Source organism: Lynx rufus, unplaced genomic scaffold, assembly GCF_022079265.1.
Source record: "Lynx rufus isolate CCGP_SWC_20201006 ecotype Redwood Valley unplaced genomic scaffold, mLynRuf1.p SCAF_2, whole genome shotgun sequence".
Taxonomy (NCBI): Eukaryota; Metazoa; Chordata; class Mammalia; order Carnivora; family Felidae; genus Lynx; species Lynx rufus.
This window is the reverse complement of record NW_025814834.1, coordinates 208,145,001-208,164,523: the sequence shown is the minus strand read 5'-3', so window position 1 is coordinate 208,164,523 and position 19,523 is coordinate 208,145,001. Positions and strand designations below refer to the sequence as shown.

Genomic DNA, 19,523 nt, shown 5'->3' with positions numbered 1-19,523 from the left:
TGGGGAGAGGCAGGAGCCTCCGGCAACCTTGACACTGGGGTTTTCTGGTCTCTGTGGCCAACTTGCCGGGTGGCCCAAGTTCACTGCCCAAGGGCCCGACTATCCTGCTGTGGTCAAACGCCTGGGCCTTGTTCCTGGTTTTTCTTGTTGCCCTACCCCGACATCCAGTCCCACCAGTGCCGTCAGCTGCACCTCCACAATCTATCCTGAGTCCGACCCTGGCACCCGATTCCCACCACCGCCGCCTGCCGCTGCCCCTGTGACCGCCTTCCCTCTTCAACTACCAGCCGTCACGCAGGTACTCATCTTTCACTCTTGCCAGCACTATACTTGCCACACAGCAGCCAGAAGGGCAAAGTCACACGGCAGATCGCGCTCTCTCCCCAACTAAAAATTCTCCCAGTGCACTCAGAATAAAATCCACACTTCCTCCCCTGGTCCGCAAGGCTGTACATTAGCTGGCCCCTAGCCACCCTCCCTCTCCCGCATCACTTTCCACTGATTCCTGTGTCATGCACCAGTATCTGGCCCAACAGGAAGGCAAGCTCTTTCCCACCCCAGGGCCTTTGCGTTTGCTTTTCTAACTCGAAAGCTCCTCCCCCGGAGCTCTGCCAGGCTGGTCCCTTCTCATCACTCACGTTGCAAATATCACCTCCTTAGAGAAGCCATCAGTCTCTAAAGTACAGCAGCCCACTTCCGGTCATGCTGTCCCCACCCCCAGTTCCCACCACTGTTGGATCCGTGGATAGAGTTATTGTCCGGCTCTCCCCACCAGAGAGTCAGGCCCACGAGGGCAGAAACCTTGGCTTTGTTCCTTGTCTCCCAGTGCCCTGGACGATGCTCGGCAATTAGTAAGACGTGTTGGCTCATTAACTAACTGAAGCTCTCACTTGTCTGCCAGGATTCTCTGACATGCCCACTCTTTTCTGCTTCCTACCTCCAGCCGAGACTTATTCCCTATTTTTAGGACCATCTGAGTCCTGCTTCCCCAGGAGACAAGGAGACAGCGGCTTTACTGGGTAAGGCCTCTCTCCTCCTCTGGGTAGGGTCATCTCTTACAGTGATGAATTACTCTCGAATGTCAAAGTCTTCACAGCGCCTAGCATACTCTCTCTTGGACCTGTTTATCACTCAGTTCCTTCCTTAAGTGCTGCCTCCTCTGAGAAGTCCTCCCTGACTCTACTGCTTTCTATCCCTTTATCAGGAGGTATTTTCTTATCACCATTTAAAGCTAAATTTTTAGTTTTATTTATTTATCTTTTCATTTTTGAGTTTATTTATTTATTTTGAGAGATGCGGGAGCAGAGAGAGAGGGAGAGAGAGAGAGAATCCCAAGCAGGCTCCACACCATCAACGCAGAGCCAGGCATGGGGTTCGAACCCACGAACCGTGAGATCATGACCTGAGCTGAAATCAAGAGTTGGAGGCTTAACCAACTGAGCCACCCAGGCACCCCCTATCTATTATTTATTTATTTTTTATTTTTTTTTAACATTTATTTATTTTTGAGACAGAGACAGACAGAGCATGAGTGGGGATGGGGCAGAGAGAGAGGGAGACACAGAATCTGAAACAGGCTCCAGGCTCTGAGCGGTCAGCACAGAGCCCGACGCGGGGCTTGAACTCACGGACCGTGAGATCATGACCTGAGCCGAAGTCGGACGCTTAACCGACCGAGCCACCCAGGCGCCCCTATTTATTTTTTAATGTGCATTTAGTTTGAGAGAAAGAGAGCACATGCAAGTGCGGGAGGGGTGGAGACAGAGAGAGAATCCCAAGCAGGCTCCACGCTGTCAGCACGGAGCCTGACACGGGGCCCAAACCCACAAACCATGAGATCATGACGTGAGCCGAGATCAAGAGTTGGACGCTCACCGACTAAGCCACCCGGCGCCCCTAAAACTTTTCAGTTTGCCTCCTAGTTTATCGTTTTTGTCTCTCCTTCTAGGAAATAAGCTACAAATTCATTGTACATCCCTAGCACCTAGCTCTGTGCCTAAAACCAAGCAGATGTGTAATTATCTTTGTAAGAGTGAAGAATGGAGTATTTGTAGGAATGAACGAACGAACGAATGAACGAACGGATCTCAGTTGGGAGAGGTCCAAAATAGGGGAGGATAATTATGCTGGAAGAGATTCGTATCCCCTTCTGGCAGAGACACCCTGCGATTAATAATCATATTCATACTGGAAGCTTCACGTATGCACTGCTCACTCGAAACCACACTTGGTGCTGCCCCCCACATGCACTGATTCCCTGAACCCTCACAGCCACTACAGGAGGCAGCTGCTATGGTATCTCCATTTAATCAAAGAGGAAACAGAGGCACAGAGAGCTTGGTCGCTTGCCCCGGGTCGCCCAGCTGGTGAGTGGTGAAGCGGGCGGTCTGGCTGCAGAGGCTGTGCCCTTGTCCTGGCCCAGAACACAGGAGCCACAGCTGAGACAGCAAAACACGGTCTTGACGCACCTCCCAAGCTGACACATGGCTTTTGGCTTCCGCTCCTCCCTCCTGGCCTCCCCTCGAATCTGTGTCAGGCTTTGATCTTCCCCAGCCTGCCTGGCAGTGGGCAGTGGGACCCCACGACCGCCCCGGCTGCTCCTGTCCCAGTCCAGCGCCTGGGCTGGCACTTCTGGAAACCCACCCAAAGGACTAAGGCCAGAGAAGCTGGCCTCCTGAGGTCCCTTCCAGCTCAGAGATCTAAGGGTCAGCCCCAGGGTACCTGTCCCCACCCCCACTGTCCCCCCACCCTCTCTGGGAGGAACCTGCAAAAGTCCAAGGTCAGATGGGCTTGGAGCAGCCCCAGGACAGCCTCTGCACCCCCACCTCTCGGGACCTCAGGAGACGGGAATCTCCAAGTCAGTGAGCATGTGAATGCAGATGTGGTGACGTGCGGTCTTGAGACCCACAATGGGAGGTCACAGGGGAGCTGGTGAAGATTCAGATCCCCAGGCCCCACGTGCAGGTCTGGCATGGGGCTCAGGAATCTGCACCTTTGACAAGCTCCCCAGGCGATCCTGGAGCGGGTGGTCCCCACTATGAGAAACACAGCAGGGGGCATCCTGGTCTGAGAAGGTCTGGGCACCCTGATGCCCAGAGGCAGGGGCGTGACCAAGACGGCCCCCTGTGCTACCTGGGCAGGAAGGAAAATCGTTGTCCACGGCACCCCTACTAAAGTGCCAGGTATCACCACCCCAGGAGCTTGCACGTGTGATTGGCCGCCCTCCCAACGGTCTTAGGAGCTTGGAATGATGATGCTCAGCTTTGTACAAGAGGGAAGCCCAGAAGCAGGGAAACTTTCTAAGTCACTCATCTGAGACAGTGATGGAGCCTGGATAACGATGCGGGGCTTATCTGATGCCAACGTTTCTGTTCATTCCACTGTGGCTGTCTCTTTTTTTTTTTTTTTTAATGTTTATTCATTTTTGGAGAGAGAGAGCATTAACAGGGGAGGGGCAGAGAGAGAGGGAGACACAGGATCTGAGGCAGGCTCCAGGCGCTGAGCTGTCAGCACTGAGCCCGATGTGGGGCTCAAACTCACGAACCACGAGATCATGACCTGAGCCGAGGTCGGATGCCTCACCAACTGAGCCACCCAGGCGCCCCTCAACTCACCGACTTTTAGAAACTTCGAGAAAATGTATCCCTATTTTTACACTAAGTGAACTTTTTTTGCATATAAAGAATCTACGCCTTACTCCAACCCCGTCCCACGCTGCCCACCACTAGGCCCTGGGTTTAAGCTTTTCTGTCTGCCTAGCGTCTTCACTTTGCGACGCAGAACACAGATGGAGGGATGCGACCTTTAGGATGGCCCCCCCCCTCACAGGGCAGGAACTGAACTCAGATTGTTCCGGGTATGACGCCTGCCTTTTCCGTCCACGGCTTATTTCAGGGGGACAATTAAGGGCATGAGGGTGGTGACAAGGCTACTTCAAGGTCATGGTCCTTCAGCTCCACCTTCTCGTTCTTCCTGCCACCCGGGGTACCCCCTCTCAATTCTGACCTTGTCAAATCTCCTCAAAGTCAGCTACGAGGAAGAGGATTTTTCAATCAATTTCTACCTACGTGGGAAGCACAGCAGGAGCTAAGAGTAGACTCTAGAACCACGCTGCCGGTGTCTGAACCCTGGCCCCACCGCTTTGCAGCTGTGTGACCTTAGGCAGGTTATTTCCCTCTCTGGGCCACAGTTTCTTCTTTTGTAAAATGGAAATAGTAATAGCATCTGCGCATTAGGGTCACTGTGGCGTTTAATGAATTAGCATAAAGACTTAGCTCAGGGTGTGCACACAGTGGGCCCTCAAGGAGTATCAGCTATGAGGAGAACTACTCTCAGGGCCTCGCACAGGACCAGGCGCACATAGTGGGTGCTCAGTTCTTACCTGCCGGTGTTTGGACCGGTTTTTGATACTGATAACAGGTTGCATGAATCTCAAGTTGCAGACAAAAAAACTCAGCAATCAGGTGATGGTGTTTGCAATTTCACCACGCCAAGACACCAACACCTCAGTCTTCTCTGATTCATCAGGGAGGGAGGGTTTGCAACTCAGTAATAAAGACATCACAAAGTAGAATCAAGTCTGTGCGAAGACTGCCTGGACGTCCAGTCCCATAGCCTGGAGTCGATGCCATCTTTGGATTCAGAGTACAGAGGGCAAACCCCACGATTCAGGTGAAGTTTCCTGGCCACCAGCGCAGAGCTCACGGTGACACTCACTTTGCCTTAAATGGAATTTCGAAACTTCCTTTGAAATGTAACCCTGGGCTACTCATTTAACCTCCTGAGCCTGACTGCCTCCCCGGTCAGTGGGGGTAATACTGCCTTCCTCAGCAGTTGACCTGAGGGTTATATACTGTGTAGCAATTCCCAGTCCACGTGCAGAACCTAGGAGAGCAACTAGGATAACTTATAAAGACTACCAGCTGTACATAAACCGGCCCCACCTGAGATGGGCGAATTCTGGGTCCTAGAGCACTGGTTCTCAACCAGGGACATTTTTGCTCCCCAGATGACATTTGGCAACTTTGCAGACATTTTTGGTTGTCACAACCCAGGAAGGGCTACTGGCATCTAGTGAGTGGAGGCCAGGGACGCTGCTCAACGTCCTACAGTGCACGGACGACCCCAGAACAAAGAATGATCCAGTTGCAAATGCCAATAGTGCTGAGCTTGAGGAACCTGGCTGAGAGCTATCAGTTTGGATTCAGTTGAACCTTCACATAGAGAAGACTCATTTTTTTCAGTTGTGTGGGGAAAGAGTGTGGTGGGTTGTTAGTGGATGAAGAGAACATGATTAGCGCACACACAAGTCCACCCAGCTGCCAAGATGGCATCGTCTGGTGACAAAGATCCCAGTACTGTCGGTAAAGGTCAAACTTCCAGGAAGTTCTGAGAAATGCCGTCTTTCATACTGAATTTCTGGGCTGATTCCATGACTAATCACCCCACCTCACACTCAGAGAGAAACCTAGGGGCACAGAAAGCTTCTTCCTGTTGTATTAATCTCTGTAGAAGAAGATGGTTTAACCCTCAAGTTCAGACAAACCACCTTGCTAATATCCAAGCTCATTCTCTAAAGGAAGGCCATCCATCCACCTATCCATCCATCCATCCATCCTTCCATCCTTCCATTTATCCATTCATTGATTCATCCATTCACCCTTCTGTCCACCTGTCCACTTGTTCTTCCTCCCATCCATCCATCCATCCATCCATCCATCCATCCATCCATCCATCCATTCTTCTGTCCATCCTTCTATCCATCCATCCTTCCATCTATCCATCTAATAATTACTATATGCCTACTACATGCCCATCAGTATGGCAGATGTTGGGATGCAATGGTGAACAAGCCAGACCAGGGCCCTGCCCTCGTGGAGTTTATGGGGGAAGTAAGTACCTAAAAAAATGGGCCAACAATGACCCTGATCTTCTCCTTTCAAGATCCCTAACTGTGCTCTTAGAACCAAAGACAGTTTTTGTTTGTTTGTTTGTTTGTTGTTTTTAAGGAGCATCTGGCTGTTGCCCCTTATTTTTATTTGATATTGCAGTTCAGAGAGGCTAAGTGGCTTGATCAAGGTCACACAATGAGGGCGTCTCAGGGACAGGGTAAGTATCCAGCTTTCCTGATTTCCAGGGCTTTGCCATTTACCTCTAACCCCCACCACATGTGAGCGGCACTCATGGCCAGCCCTGTTCACAGCACTTGGCATGTGTTTCTCACTGAATCCTTACCACCACCTTGTAAAGACTACTCTTATTCTCATTTGACACCTTAGGAAACCGAGGCACAGAGACGTTCAGTTACTTGCCAAAGTACAACCTGAATTTTAACACCCAAGCAGGCTGACCCCCGAAATGCCCCCACTTCTTGGTCCCTGGTTCTTCATTAATATGGATAAAGAGTTAGCCATGACAACTACTGGCAAGCCAGTCCCACCTCTGGGCCTCATTTCCCCATCTATATGATGAGATGGCGGTCTAGATGGTTTCAGGGTCCCACCTCTGACCTCTGTAGACCTTTGGAACCCCAGCACCTGCCCCCACTGGGTCCCAGTGTGTTGCTGAAGCTACTCTTGTTCATGTCTGCAGGCACTTGGTGAGGCCATCAGATAAGCCAAAGGCCCCCCGATGTGATCGGGGACTCGTGTTATTCAGATACGGGGTTCTATGACATTCCGTGGGGACGCCTCTGGATATCCCAACCCTTGGGGGTAAAATCTGCTAAGGTTTTGGTTAGCAGTACTCGTTTGAGAAAGTCGAGCTCTGTCACTCACCAGCTTAGGCCAGTTACTCAGTTACTCTGAGCTGAGGTTTGGTCCTCTGTAAAGTGGGCGGGGTGCCTGCAGTAAAGGTGGCTGTGAGGGTGAAACGCAACAATGTGTGAAAAGGGCCAGGTGCCAAGTGGTGCTTACTGTCAATAGAATCTAAAAGGCAGTGCTGGGCTCAATGCAGCTCAGAGAACACCCCTGGGACGTACCGGGTGGTGACATAAGACACGCAGTTTTAAACCCACCCCAACTGTTCTGCAAGAACAAAACCTTGTGGCCAAGGTCACCCATAGCAGAAGGGGTAAGTTGTGTTCTAACTGCTCGAGGGTGCTCGGGAGGGTTTGTGGTTTGCAGGTGGGGGGCAGGAAGCGGGGTGGGATGAACACGGCTCTCCAGGTAAGGGAGAAACTGAGGCAAACACAGGAGCACTGGGACAGCTTCTCCTCCCACCCAGTAGTAAGGCAGTGGGACAAAGTGCTGGTCCGGGAGGCCAGAGACCTGGGTCTGACTCCTAGTCTGCCTCTGGCGCTGTGCGTCCCTGGGAAAGCCTCTTCCCCTCTCTGGGCCTTAATCTCTCCACTTGGAAAAGTGAGAGGCTCATCCAAGATGACCTTGACCATGTGTCTCAGACCTACAAAATGGAAGCAACAGCCTCAACCATGCCCCACCCCCCCCACCCGGGGGGGAGGGGTGCTGCACAGCCCTCAGCAACAGTAGACACTCAGTGAATGCTCGGCTGGTGGCTTAGTCATTACAGGATTATAACGTGAGAGAGTCTGTGCTCTCCAGCCACTTGGGTCTCAGACCTCCGTGCAAACTCAAATCCTTTCCTCTGCGAGCATCTAGGAGAATCAGACATTATTATCCCTCCCTTACTTCTGTTAAAAAAAAAAAAACAAACAAACCAAAACCCCAAAAGCAGTGATATGACTGAGCAACGTTCTCAGACCACTTGTCCCACTTCCTGGGGCAAGCCTCGCCAGCAAACAGAGGAGTATTACTTAATGCCACACGTGTCCGAGACCAGGGGCTCAGCAAATCACCCTTGGGGCCCCATTCAGCTCTGAGATATGGAGTGAAAATATTTTGTCTGGATACAGGAGGACCAAAAAATGTACTTTGGGTTTTGAGCCTTAGAGCTGCACTTCTCAGACTATAAAGGAACCCCCTGGGATCCTGTCAATGCACAGATTCTGGTTCAGTAGGCCTGGGTGGTGCCCGAGGGTGGCCTTCCACCAAAGTTCCCGGATGCTGACGCTGCTGGTCCACGGACCACACTGTGAAGAGCAGGGACTTAAGGCTCTTTCTTTTAAAAAAAAAAAAATACGAAAGAAAAATGTATTCGTCTCCTAATAAGAAGCCCCAAGGTAGGGTGACCTCTGTGCTCTGCCATCCCCACGGACCTCGCGCTGAACAAAGCTTTAGTTGCAAGCGTGTGTGAGAAACCAGCTTCTGTGACCTGTCGCGTCGGGCTTGTGGAGGCTCCCTACTCTCTTAGGGTCCCTGACCGCCACTGTGCCTGAAAGCGTCACTTAAGACACACACCAGGATTCCCCAGCTGGATCCGAACACGCAGGCAACCGGCATCGGGCAACCAGAATTCCAGAGACGAGACGTCACTCCTGGTCGCTCTCCTGCATTCCCTCTGTCTGGTCCATCAGCCATTCTGCTGTCTCTCCATCAGAATGACTCCTGGGGCAGCCCTTCACCCCAGAATCTCGGCTGCCCTCGCTGAGGCCACGTTTCCTCACGCCTGGCCGGTGGGGACGCCTCCTAAAGTCTGCCCAGGGGAAATGCACCCTGCTGTCTTCCCCAGCTCAGTCGCCAAGGTGGCTCAAAGCCCTGCCCGCTGGGCTCCTGCCCCCAGTGACCTTCTCCCGTGTGCTCTTTCCTCCCGTGTTCCTGCACATGCTGTTCTCGTGATTCCATTCTTCTTCCTCCTCCCACCCTCTTCTTCCTCCTCCCACTCCCCACGAGCCAGGGCTCCAATGGGAAGTTGGTGCCACTTTCCCTAGGTACCTTTCTAATGTAATTTTCTGTAATTTTTCCAGCAAAATTTTGCCCCATGTGATGGTCTGGAGGTTGTCGGGATTTCACCGGTCATTCTCTGTTCCTCCTCCCTGCTTGCCGTCAGAATAAACATCGGAGGTCTTTGTGCCAAAACCCCTCGCCAGCTCAGGGAACAGAAGAAGCCGCACACACAGTAACAGGGGAGCCCGGGCAGAGAGGAGGTGGTGGGGAGAATCTGATGTGGAGCTATGGGGGCAGGGGGCTGCTCACGAGGCAGCCCAGGCGTTTGATGGAGAGCACCCTGGGGTGCTGCAGGGGGTTGAATGGTGACCCCAAAAGATACATCCACGCCCTGACACCTGGGGACGTGACCTTATTTGGAAAAAGGATCTTTGCAGATATAATTACGTTAAAGATCTCCAGATGAGGACACCCTGTACAACGTCCTTACAGGAGGCGAGGAGAGGAGAGCAAAGGGAGGAGGAAGCCACGGGACAATGAAGGCAGAGACCAGAGAGATACGGCCACAGGCGGAGGAAACCGGGAGCTAGCAGAATCTGAAAGAGGCAAGAAGGAGTCTCCCCAACAGCCTTCAGAGGGAACAAGACCCTGCTTGACACCTTGCTTTCAGAATTCGGGCCTCCAGAGCTGTGCGAGAATACATTTCTGCAGCTTCAAGCTGCCCAGTTTACGGTAATTTGTCATGACAGCCCCAGGAAAGAAAGCAGGTAGAATCCCACACTGCCGCTTGCCGTGCGGCTTTGGGTAAATCACTTAACCTCTCTGAGCCGACTTCCTCATCCACAAAACGGGGCAGTAAGATCTATCTCATTAATTCATTCAACAGATAGCTACTGAGCATGTACTATGTTCCAGGTGCTATGTTAGGTGCTAGAAACACGTGGTGAAGGAAACCAGATGTGGTTCTGCCTGCCTGGCACTTATGGTCCGGAGGAGAAGTCTGCAAAGAATCACGTAACCATTCAACTGCAGCTGTGGCCACGTGGTGCTGGGAGGAGCATCCCAGACGGGGGGTGGGGGTGAAGGGGTGGGGGCAGAGGCTTCCCCAGGGAACAGACGCCTGAGTGGAGGGTTGAGGGCAAGGTAGGAGTAACTGGATAAGAGGAGCAGGCAAGGGCATGTGCAAAGTCCACGGTGCGGGAGGCACAGGCGCTTGGGGAGGCCGCTGTGGAGAGGGGGGACAGGTGTGCTGAGAGATGAGGCGGGGTAGGCTGGGGGCCACGCTCCCGAGGGCAGAGGGAGCCGCGCGTGGTCCCACGTGCATCTGGAAAGATCACTGAGTTGCAGCGTGAGAACAAAGTGCTGACTGGAATGGAGGCAGGAAGACCAGTGAGGATGCCAGGAAGGGGCAATGGTGGCTGGGGCTGGGATGGCAGGTGGAGACAGCGAAGGAACCAGACCCAAGAGCTACTTAGGAGGTAAAACTATGGGGCCTTGAGAAATAACTATCGAGCACCCACAATGTCTGGCACAAACGAAGTGCTTACTGGCTCCCCCATTACACAAGGGTCCCTTTCCTTCCCTGCACCAAAAGACCATGGAGGGGGTGGGGGGGGGGTAGGTCCACAGGTCGCAACACCTGTCACTGGCTTTCCTGGCCAAGGGTGGAGATGAGCACCCCAAATATACAGAACTTAGAAAATCAACTCACCATCCTGGAGGGAGAAGCTCAGAAGGTCCTGGGGGAAAAGGGGACAGGAATTAGCAATACGTTCGATATGTAACTAGCCTGCTTGTTTGAACAGCACTTACTGACTTTTACCAAGTGGGGGAACGAGACCGACAAAATATCTCTGCCCTGTGTTCTAGTGGTGAGCCAGCCACACAGGTCGGAAAATAAAGAAAGAAATGGGTAAGACTCTCAAGGAGGGAAACCCACTGATTCGACAACAGCCCGCGTCATAAGCTGCCTGCTGTAACTGCACCCTGAGCAGGTTGAGTGACATACCCAAGGGCACAGAGCAGAGCTCCTGCTTCCAAAAAGAGGCACCACAGCTTAGCACTCAGGAGCCCGGACTCTGGGGTCAGACTGCCAAGGTTCAAGTCCCGGCTGAGCCACCTGTCAAGCCGCATGACCCTGAACAAGTTACTTAACCTCTCGGTGCCTCAGTTTTCCCATTTATAAAATGGGGATGATCACTCAATCTAACTCATAAAGTGGCTTGGAGAATTAAATGGGCTAATATTTGTAAGGTGCTAGCACATAATAAACACTGTTTAAGTATTAAATTAAAGCCATGGTAAATATTCAGTAACGGTAACTTACTATTAGCTCTGATCATCATCCTGTGATATTATGATGAACTGTTATTTTTTTTTTAATTTTTTTTCAACGTTTATTCATTTTTGGGACAGAGAGAGACAGAGCATGAACGGGGGAGGGGCAGAGAGAGAGGGAGACACAGAATCGGAAACAGGCCCCAGGCTCCAAGCCATCAGCCCAGAGCCCGACGCGGGGCTCGAACCCACGGACCGCGAGATCGTGACCTGGCTGAAGTCGGACGCTCAACCGACTGCGCCACCCAGGCGCCCCATGACGAACTGTTTTAGCTTTCAATGACCCCACCCCACTAGCAGCGATTTCTAGGCTGACTCTGAAAGGAAACCATTTGTTCTTTCCCCAACAGCCAGCTGCACTGCCCGGGCGGTGGGTGTACCTGAATGATCACCAATGGGTCGTCCTTCAAGATGGGGTCCTTCAATAAAATGGCAGCAAACACGTCTGCTCCTTCGCCTCCCAGGCCGTTGGCAAAAGCGGTCATGGTTGGCAAGACGGCTCCAGGCAACTCCAGCCACTTCACCAGGCCCGCCACAAACTCTGTGCAGAAGGAGCTGTAAAACAGACATGGCTTAGATCCCAGGGCTCCCAGAACACGTCTCATGAGGCCACTGGGAAGTTCGGGTGAGATGCGTTCATGGGTGTGAACAGCCAGCTTGTACAAAAACCACGGTGACCGTGACCCACGGAAGGAGACAGAAACTTAATTTCAGGTGATGTGGATCTTAGCTTCTTCTCCCACCAGAACTTTCACCAAAGCAGCTGATGAACCACAGGAAGGAGGGTAATGAGCAGTTACTGACAGGTGCCCTACGCCTGGCCTGTGCTGGGGGATTGAGGAATCAGAGGAACAAGGCACCCCCGCCTCAGGGGAGAAGCTCACAGACACGTACGTGACTCACACACCCTCGTGCCCTGCCACAGGCCAGGCCAGAGGCAGGAATGGAGCCCCATGTGTCCAGAGAGGCAGTGCCCAGACCCACCTGCAGAGGTGAGGGGCAGCTGCTAGAAGCTGCTAGAAAAGGCATCCTACAGGTGATTTGATTTGCTGCTGTCGGAAATCACTGAGGACATGCTTTCAGGAAAGAAGTCGGCCACTGCAGGAGCAGGTAAGCGCACAGGAAGGGTCTTTCCCCCCACGGTGCCCATGGCCGTCGTTTGCTTTAGTCCCACAGGAGTCCCTGGGCAGGTGATGGACCCCTGGAGGACCCCAGGAGGAAAGGGACCTCTGAGCTGTGGGAAGCACACAGCATTTGGGAGACTGGGACAGAGTCCACATCAGGCTTTGCTTCAAAGCCACCAACGTTCTTCTCAGTGACTGTGGTGAACTAGGTGGGGGGATGGGGGGCTCCCGGAGCAGGGGGTCAATTAGGAGGTGAGTCCACCAGTCCAGAAAAAAAAGGCTGAGGCCTAGAGGCCAAGTCTCTCTGCAAACCCATGTCCCAGCCTGCCTCGACCACACTACCCTGGGGCTCCTCATGCTGGCTTCTGCACCCTGGGTTCTAACGGGGCCGGGGTGGAATCAGGTCTCCCCAAAACAAATTGAGCTCCCTGGTGGTGTGGGCAACCTCGGGGGGGCCCCCATGGATCCCAGGCAGCCCACCCACCCCCTCCCTAGAGCCGCCAGTGCCCAAGCCCAGTGGAGAGGTCGCTGCGGGCCAGCTACAACCCTGGCCTGACAGTGTTATGGTTCAGTCTCCAGGAAGCAAGACTGGCCGCCAGGCCGAGCTGCAGTGCAGCCTCAACAGAAGCCTCAGCCAACCCTGCAGGCAGATAGGAGACCCTTCAGGGCTGCCCCCAGTGGGGCCTTTCCACGCCCGCCCCATCAGGCCATCACTGGAAGAGGGCTGCCCAGGAAGGGGGCAGAAGCGTGGGCAAGACGGCTCTCCTCAGCCGAGGCAGCCCCGGCCGTGCGGGCAGCCCTGTCTCAGCAGTGGCGGGAGGAGGCCATTCCCGAAGGGACATCTGGGTAATGTGGCACCGTGCCAAGTAAACTGACCTCCTCTTGCCCCAGTTTCCCTCTCTGCAAATGGGTTTAAGAGACCAACTTCAAATGTGTTTAATGTTTATTTATTTTGTGTGTGTGTGTGTGTGTGTGTGTGTGTGTGTGTGAGAGAGAGAGAGAGAAAGAGAGAGAGTGTGTGGGGGAGGGGCAGAGAGAGAGGGAGACCCAGAATCCAAAGCAGGCTCCAGGCTCTGAGCTGTCAGCACGGAGCCTGGTGGGGGGCTTGAACTCACGGACTGAGAGATCATGACTTGAGCCGAAGTCGGACGCTCAACCGACCGAGCCATCCAGGCGCCCTGAGACCAACTTCATTAAGTTGTTTGAGGACTCAATGAGATGATACATACGAAGCATCCAGAGCAGGGCCTGGCATGTAGGAGATCCTCAAGTCATGTCAGCTGGCCTCACTGCTTTGGTTATAACGTGGCCAAGGGAGGCAGCGGAGAATAGGTTTCAGAGTCAGGCTCTGAAGTCCGGTGCCCGGGGAGTCCTGGCTCCCTCAGCGGCTGGGTTCATGTCCTTACTTCACTTCTCTTAGCTTCATTTTCCTCTGCTATAAAATGCGGATGTGCCTCAGAGATTGGATAGAAAGATTAAGTGACATCGTAATAGGGCCTGGCACCTGATAACCCTTCAATAAATGCTAGCTATTGCTACTACAATTACAATTTACCCCACTGCAATCTACTGGGATAACCCCGGGGGTGGTTACATGGGTGTGTATGGAGGCAGGAAACGACGTAGTGAACTAAACATTCCTTCGGAGTAAACTAAGCAGGGCCTGGCCCTGTGTCCAACAAGAAAGTCTTGGATGTAGACAAGCATCTCCTAATAAGAGTGGAGGCGTAGAGAGCACAGCCTCTGGTTCAAATCTCAGCTCTGTCACTGGCTGTGTCATCTTGGACCAGTTACTCAACCTCCGTGTGCCTCAGTTTCTTGGTCTATAGAATGGTGGCGATAATGACGAAACCCATTTCACAGGGTGGCCGACCGGATTAAGTAAGTTAACATTTGGCCTTGTGCTCAGAACAATAGCTGGCCCGTATAAAGCGCTATGCGTGTGTTTCTTTAAAGGAACAAATGAATAAATATGGTCGTAAAGCGGCAGCACAGCCATTGATTAATCAACAAACAGCGTTTAGATCAGCGGGGTTTTGGTAATCGCTTCTAATGTGGTTGTTGGTTTATCGAAATGTGTGATATCAGCAGCAACCGTGATCACAAAAGACAATCACAGAGCAACTATCTGTCAGTCCCTGCGCTAGGTAAGCACCTTCTACACACCGACTCATTTACTTCTCGCCGTACCCCTACCAGGGACGGACGTGTTATTTTTACTCCAGTCCAGAGATCAGGAAACCTAGACCCAGAGAGGTGACATGACAGCTCTAGGGTTCAAACCCCCATCTCCATGACACCAGGGGCCGTGTTTAACCACCGCAGAGACTGCCCCTCTCCAGGGATTATATTCCCGGGCACTCACCAAGCTCTGGGCACTGGCTGGGCAGGTGCATCAAACGTCCCCTTGCATCCTGCACCACCCCCTCCCCCCCTTCCCCACGGATGGAGCACGAGGGCTGCAGAGGTTCAATGCCATATCGAGACAAAGCCTCAACAGGAATCCAGCGTTTCTCACGATGAGTCCAAAGCTCCAGCACCAGGGGCCGGCAAACTACCCACGTGGCCCAAAGCTGGCCCTGCTCGTGTAAATGAAGTTTTATTGGAACACAGCCACACTGATCCTTTACATGTTGTTCCTGGCTCCTACCAGGCTATGGCAGCAAAATTGAGTGACGGCCACAGCAGCTACGTGGCTCGCAAGCCTAAAATATCTGGCCCTCTACAGAAAACGTTTGTGGTCCCCTACTCTACCCCATTAATTTCTCCACGCTTAATAAACAGAGTTAATTTTAGGGAATATTATCTGTGATGTTTATGGCTCAGATAATAAATACATTAAAAAGGCTTGCTTTTATGTCCCACGTGACAAAAAAATCCAGAGTGGTTTTCTAAAGATTACTGAAACTGGGGCACCTCGGGTGGCTCAGTTGTTGGGCACCTGACTTTTGATCTCGGCTCAAGTCATGATCTCATGATTCCTGAGCTCAAGCCCCGAGCGGGGCTCTGTGCTGATGGGGCTCAGAATCTGCCTGAGATTCTGTCTCTCCTTCTGTCTGCCCCTCACCTGCTTGGGTGCTCTCTCTCTCTCTCTCTCTCTCTCTCTCACTCAAAATAAATAAGTAAACTTAAAAGGAAAAAGATTACTGAAATCAACAAGTATATCTGGGTTGTAAAATGACTGCAGTCATTTTTAAAATGTGTTTTAGGCCTAAGAAAACAGTGATCTCGTGGAATGAACCGACGACTGGATCGTAAACTTTCAGAAAGGAAATACCCCAGGGCAAGTGCTTCTGGCCAGGCAAGAGCATGTGTGCTTAAAGTGGTACCTGGATGTGTGTGTGTTTGGGGGGCTGGGGGCACACAGGATGATAACTCACTTCTCCATGTGCCATCCTAGGTGGTGCCCAGCACAGGCCTGGCACACAGTGCAGGCTCATGAACATTTGTGGGGTTTGTAAAAATTTTAAAACAAATGTCTTTTTAATTAAAAATTTTTAATTTTAATTTTAATTTTTAATTTTTAATTTTAATTAAAAAAATTTTTAAACATTATTTTATCTTTTTATTAAAAAATTTTTTAATGTTTATTCATTTTTTTTTTATTTTATTTTTTTTAAATTTTTTTTTTTTCAACGTTTATTTATTTTTGGGACAGAGAGAGACAGAGCATGAACGGGTGAGGGGCAGAGAGAGAGGGAGACACAGAATCGGAAACAGGCTCCAGGCTCCGAGCCATCAGCCCAGAGCCCGACGCGGGGCTCGAACTCACAGACCGCGAGATCGTGACCTGGCTGAAGTTGGATGCTTAACCGACTGCGCCACCCAGGCGCCCCTAATGTTTATTCATTTTTGAGAGAGAGAGAGACAGAGTATGAGCAGGGGAGGGGCAGAGAGAGAAGGAGACAGAATCGGAAGCAGGCTCCAGGCTCTGAGCTGTCAGCACAGAGCCCGATGTGGGGCTTGAGCCCATGAACCATGAGATCATGACCTGAGCTGGAGTCGGACGCTCAGTCGACTGAACCACCTACGTGCCCCTAACTTTTTTTTTAAGTGTTTATTTATTTTTGAGAGAGAAAGAGACAGAGCACGAGCAGGAGAGGGGCGGAGAGAGGAGACACAGAATCCGAAGCAGGCTCCAGGCTCCGAGCTGTCAGCACAGAGCCCGATACAGGGCTCGAACTCACGAACTGAGAGATCACGATCTAAGCCAAAGCTGGATGCTTAACTGACTGAGCCACCCGGGCGCCCCATGAACATCTGCTGATGTGAACAAAGTACACAAAGTTCTCCCCACTGTGTACTGGCTTGTCGGCTACACCAACCTGTACGGGAGGCTCTGGGGACTTACAGGTGAACCAGGCAGCCCCCTCCCTCCAAGAGCCCAAACTGGAGGGGTGATGGGTATGGGAAGAGTGTGGTGGTCGCAGGGCTGGGTCGCTGAACATGTGGCTGGAGAAACACCCTGGTCTAGGGTGTGGGGAGGGTCCCGGAGGTGCCCCCCAAGTAGAGGGCTGTGCTCAAGTATTCAGCGGGACGGATGAAGACAAAAAACAAACAAAACAAATAAAAACCCAGCTAAGACCTAAAGCATGGGGAAGTTTACTCACGGGGGACCTTTGGGGAGGAAGTCCTGAAAATACTGCAGATGCAAAAAATCTCCTGTCATTTCCTGCCCTCATCTGTCGCTTCCCCTCTCGGTGATGGTATTTCTGTCCGTCTAGCCCCACCCTCCACCTCGAACTTTGGGGCCATAGACAGTTCCTCCCCCTGCCCCATCCACGCATCCAACCTGTCCCTGAGTCAACTCCATTCTCCCCAAGGAAAGTCTTACCTGTGCGCCCCGCCCCCCACGCCTACCCCCTGGTCACAGCCCTGGGGAGACACAGAATCCAAAGCAGGCTCCAGGCCCTGGACCACTCCGTCTGCCTCCCTACGCCCCCTCGTCTTGCCTCTAAACTCTCTTCCCCAAGAACCCTCAAAGGCTTGGAGGCTTTTCACAGCTCTGCTATTCTGACTCCAAATGTGTGATTGAAACACGTCTGTCCTAGATACCAGCAACAACAGATACTAATGTTGTCATTAAACCCATCAATCTTTTGTTCCTATGACACCTGGTTTGAACTCATCCGGGCACTTACCCCATCTGTCTAGTATAATGGTAGTCAGTTATTTGGGTGCCTTCCCCCATCCCAGACCATAAGCCCCTAGAGGATAGGAGCCAGGCCTTGCTTGTTTTCTCCACAGGGCCTAGCACGACACCCAGCACAGAGTAGGTGCTCAACGAAGGCATGCTGCATGCACGAATGAGTATCTTTTCTCCATTAGGCTGTGTCCCGTTTATGGGCAGGGACAGCATCGGCCTTGTCCATCTTATCTGCGTATTCCTTCCATGTACTCCAAATCATGGCTGGCACAAAGTAGGTGCCCAGAAAATGCCTGGTGAAGGTATGAATGAGTGAGTACTGAAGGAAGGCTATCTAATCCTCTAGACTGTGAGCTCCTTCAAGGCAAGGGCAATGACTTTCTCCTCTTTGCCAGTAATACCCGGCAGGTGGCTTGGCTGTCAGTAACTGCCTCCCCAAGGAAGCATGACATTCCCTCTGTAAGGACAAAGGCACTCACCTTTGCTCAGGTTCTGGAAATAGCTGGGGCAGGGAGATGCCACAGAGGGCGGCATAGGCAAAGCGGTTGGCCTCAGCCAGCTCCCGGCCCACGGACAGATGAGGCTCCCCCTCCACGGCTGGCTCGGCCACCGGAGGCAGCCCCTCACTTGAACTGTTGCACGTGGCCATTTCCAGCCCTGCAGGAAAAAAAAAAAAAAATCTCAGTGAAAAACGCAAACGGGGCTGAGGGGTTAGGCCAAAGTTACTTAAATGGACACAATAACTACCAATCTTGAAAGAAAAGACTGATAAATAGGCCTTCATCATCTTCGAGAGAGTGAAAACACACACCATGGACTGGGGGAAGATATTTTCAGTATGTGTATCAACAAAGGATTTGTATCCATAGTATATAAACGATTCTTATAAGTCATGGTGAAATAGAAATGAGGCAAATTTAAAAACTGGCAAAAGACTTGAACAGGCACTTCATAGAAAGATATCCAATGGCCAATAAGCACACGAAGAGGTGTTCAACACCATTAGTCATCAGAGAAATAAAACTAAAACCCCAAGATACTGCTACTTACTCATCAGAATGGCCAAAACTAAAAGCCTGACAATCCGAAGTGTTGGTGAGCATAAGGGACACACGGAACTTGGACACACGGCTGATGAGAGTATTCATGGTACAACCTTCTGGAAACTGGCTTGATTTTATCATTAAAGCTAAACGTGTTTTATATGCAATTCTATACCCCAGCAATTCTACTCCTGAGAAATGAGGGCTTTTGTCCACCACGGGGCATGTACATGAATGCTCATAGAAGCTTCATTCATAATAGTTGCAAGCTGGAAGCAAGCCACATGTTTGTCCACAGCGGAATGGGTAACTTTGCCATATTTGTAGCATGGAATACTACAAAACAATGAAAAAGAATGAAGCCTGGCTAACCACAACAATAGGAGTGAGCCTCACAGACACAATGATAAACAGATACACTTATCTGCGGAACTGAGTTCATTCCATACCTTCCCAGTCTAAGGTAAAAGAAGACAGAAGAGAGGTTGCCCATGGCAAGCCATAAGTATTGGCTCAGAAGGGGCACAGTGAGGCTTCTGGGTGATGGAAATCTTCTCTATCACCCAGTGCTGATTACATGTGTATAAATACGTTTAAAAACTTATCAAGCTGTATGCTTAAGATTTGTGCACTCTGTGTATGTTATGCTTTAATGAAAGGAAGGAAAGAAGGGAGGGGAGGAGGTCTCCTTTCTCCCCTCCTTTTATTCTTTCCTTCCTTCCCAGGGGCAGAAGGGGAAGCAGAGAAGGCAGGGGAGGGAACAAACCAAGCCAAGCCAGGCATTCAAGGGGCAGGAGGGGTCCTGGGAGCGGATACCAGGAAGGGAACCCGCCTCGACCACAGGGCACTGTGGATATGAATACAGGCTCAGAACCAGACAAACCTGGGCACGAATCCAAGCACCTCCATCTGATAGATATGGAGCCCTGGGCAGCTCAACCTCTCTGCACTCACATTTCTTCACCTGCCGATGGGACTATAACATTATCTGCCTGGAGGAACTGGGTTAGCAGTAAATGACATAGCCATGTAGGTTAGTATTTGTAAAGCACTTAGCACAAAGCCTGCCAAAGGGCCCGTGCCACATAGATGTCTGTTAAGAAAATAAATGCATTAAAAAAGTCAACAAAGA

At 51.5% G+C, this 19,523-nt stretch overlaps 1 protein-coding gene across 10 annotated transcripts in view; it reads right to left on the bottom strand.

The window, feature by feature from the left end:
• Nucleotides 1–19,523, bottom strand: part of TMCO4 (transmembrane and coiled-coil domains 4) — a 93,279-nt gene that overhangs the window by 60,859 nt on the left and 12,897 nt on the right. For all 10 annotated transcript variants that reach the window (XM_047082722.1, XM_047082720.1, XM_047082723.1 and 7 more), the window contains 3 exons: nt 17,828–18,005; nt 11,459–11,633; nt 10,453–10,480 (listed from right to left, as the gene is read on the bottom strand). In XM_047082722.1, the coding sequence (XP_046938678.1) occupies nt 10,453–10,480; nt 11,459–11,633; nt 17,828–17,997 (373 nt within the window). In that variant the 5' untranslated portion in view covers nt 17,998–18,005. The remainder of the gene's footprint in view (nt 1–10,452; nt 10,481–11,458; nt 11,634–17,827; nt 18,006–19,523) is intronic.